The 2,126-nt window shown below is 46.1% G+C and overlaps 1 protein-coding gene and 1 long non-coding RNA gene across 2 annotated transcripts in view; both read right to left on the reverse strand.

Annotated features, from left to right (window-relative positions):
- Positions 1-1,266, reverse strand: part of LOC112072671 (AT-rich interactive domain-containing protein 4B-like) — a 19,424-nt gene extending 18,158 nt beyond the window's left edge. Inside the window, exon 1 of the mRNA XM_070439882.1 lies at positions 1,254-1,266. Coding sequence (XP_070295983.1) covers positions 1,254-1,266 — 13 coding nt within the window. The remainder of the gene's footprint in view (positions 1-1,253) is intronic.
- Positions 1,267-1,664: 398 nt separating this feature from the next.
- The window catches only part of LOC112072670 (uncharacterized), a 7,234-nt gene continuing 6,772 nt past the window's right edge, over positions 1,665-2,126 (reverse strand). Inside the window, exon 3 of the long non-coding RNA XR_002894365.2 lies at positions 1,665-1,742. This is a non-coding gene — a long non-coding RNA (uncharacterized lncRNA). The remainder of the gene's footprint in view (positions 1,743-2,126) is intronic.

The raw sequence follows: 2,126 nt of genomic DNA on the forward strand, positions 1-2,126 counted from the left end.
AAACGGAAGAAGTTTGGAACCACCAAGACTCTTCCTAGAGCTGGCCGCCCGGCCAAACTGAGCAATCAGGGGACAAGGGCCTTGGTCAGGGAGGTGACCAAGAACCCGATGGTGACTCGGACAGACAGAGCTCCAGACTTCCTCTGTGGAGATGGGAGAACCTTCCAGAAGGACAACCATCTCTGCAGCACTCCACCAATCAGGACTTTATGGTAGAGTGGCCAGACGGAAGCCACTTCTCAGTAAAAGCCACATGACAGTCCGCTTGGAGTTTGCTAAAAAGCCCCTAAATGACTGTCAGACCATGAAAAACAAGATTCTCTGGTCTGATGAAACCAAGATTGAACTCTTTGGCCTGAATGCCAAGCGTCACGCCTGGAGGAAACCAGGTACCGCTAATCACCTGGCCAACACCATCTCTACAATGAAGCACGGTGGTAGCAGCATCATGCTGTGAGGATGTTTTTCAGAGGCAGGGACTGGGAGACTAGTCAGGATCGAGGGAAAGATAAACGGAGCAAAGTACAGAGAGATCCTTGATGAAAACCTGCTCCAGAGCGCTCAGGACCTCAGACTGGGGCAAAGGTTCACCTTCCAACAGGACAACGACCCTAAGCACACAGCCAAGACAACGCAGGAGTGGCTTCGGGACCAGTCTCTGAATGTCCTTGAGTGGCGCAGACTTGAACCTGATCGAACATCTCTGGAGAGACCTGAAAATAGCTGTGCAGCGACGCTCCCCATCCAACCTGACAGAGCTTGAGAGGATCTGCAGAGAAGAATGGGAGAAACTCCCCAAATACAAGTGTGCCAAGCTTGTAGCGTCATGCCCAAGAAGACTCAAGGCTGTAATCGCTGCCAAAGGTGCTTCAACAAAGTACTGAGTAAAGGGTCTGAATACTTATGTAAATGTCCGTTATTATACATTTGCAAAAAAATCTAAAAACCTGTTTTTGCTTTGTCATTATAGGGTATTGTGATGTCATTATGGGGTATTGTGATGTCATTATGGGGTATTGTGATGTCATTATGGGGTATTGTGATGTCATTATGGGGTATTTAATGTCATTATGGGGTATTGTGATGTCATTATGGGGTATTTAATGTCATTATGGGGTATTTTGTGTAGATTGATGAGGGAAAAAAACTATTTAATCCATTTTAGAATAAGGCTGTAATGTAACAAAATATGAAAAAAGTCGAGTGGTCTGAATACTTTCTGAATGCACCGTACGTCCCTCACAGATTATTACCTCCATAATACATATGCCCCTCACAGATTATTACCTCCATAATACATATGTCCCTCACAGATTATTACCTCCATAAAGCGAGGAGATTGGGTGGTGAGCAGGGTAAAAAAATGGCAGTTCAGGAAGGAAATGACATTCATGACCCGCCGGTCACAAAAGCATCGGCAGGCTAGGAGTGCTGCTGATCTACAGTAGTTAAGATAATGAAAAAGACTACATGTCTGACAGAGGGGACCTAAACACTGATCCTAGATAATCACTCCTACTCTAAGACACATTATGAACACCCGGACCATGGTGATCGGTCTGTCATGCTAGAGGAAGGACGTCCCTCCTCTTCTCTCTTCAATCCTCCTGCTCTTTCCCTCACCCCCCTCCTCAGGGGTGAACACAGACAGACATGATATCTCACTGGTTTGAGTCCTGCGTCTGCTTTAGGAGGAGAGTCTGTGTCCAATCACTCTCACGTCCTTCCTCAGCACAGTGTTACTGAAAGAGAGACACAACTTCAAGTCAAAATCAAACAACACAAAACTAAAAGTGTCAAATGTAACCGTTTGCACAAGAGAATCTCAGACTCTGAACAGCTAGAGGGGGTTGGTTAGGGGGGTTGGTTAGGGGGTTGAGAGGGGTTGCTTAGGGGTGAGAGGGGGTTAGTTTAGGGGTGATGGAAGGGGGTTGGTTAGGGGGTTTGAGAGGGGTTGAGAGGGGGTGAGAATAAGGATAATGGGAACAAAATACATGTTTAACATTATGACTGAATGTAATCCTAGCAGAAGAGACCCAAGCGTGCATCTTTCTTCACTATTTCCACAACAACTCTACAGGTTCATGTCCACACATCATCACCCATGCCAAATAACACGTGTTTTC

The sequence above is a fragment of the Salvelinus sp. IW2-2015 genome, unplaced genomic scaffold (genome assembly GCF_002910315.2).
Source record: "Salvelinus sp. IW2-2015 unplaced genomic scaffold, ASM291031v2 Un_scaffold1998, whole genome shotgun sequence".
Lineage (NCBI taxonomy): Eukaryota > Metazoa > Chordata > Actinopteri > Salmoniformes > Salmonidae > Salvelinus > Salvelinus sp. IW2-2015.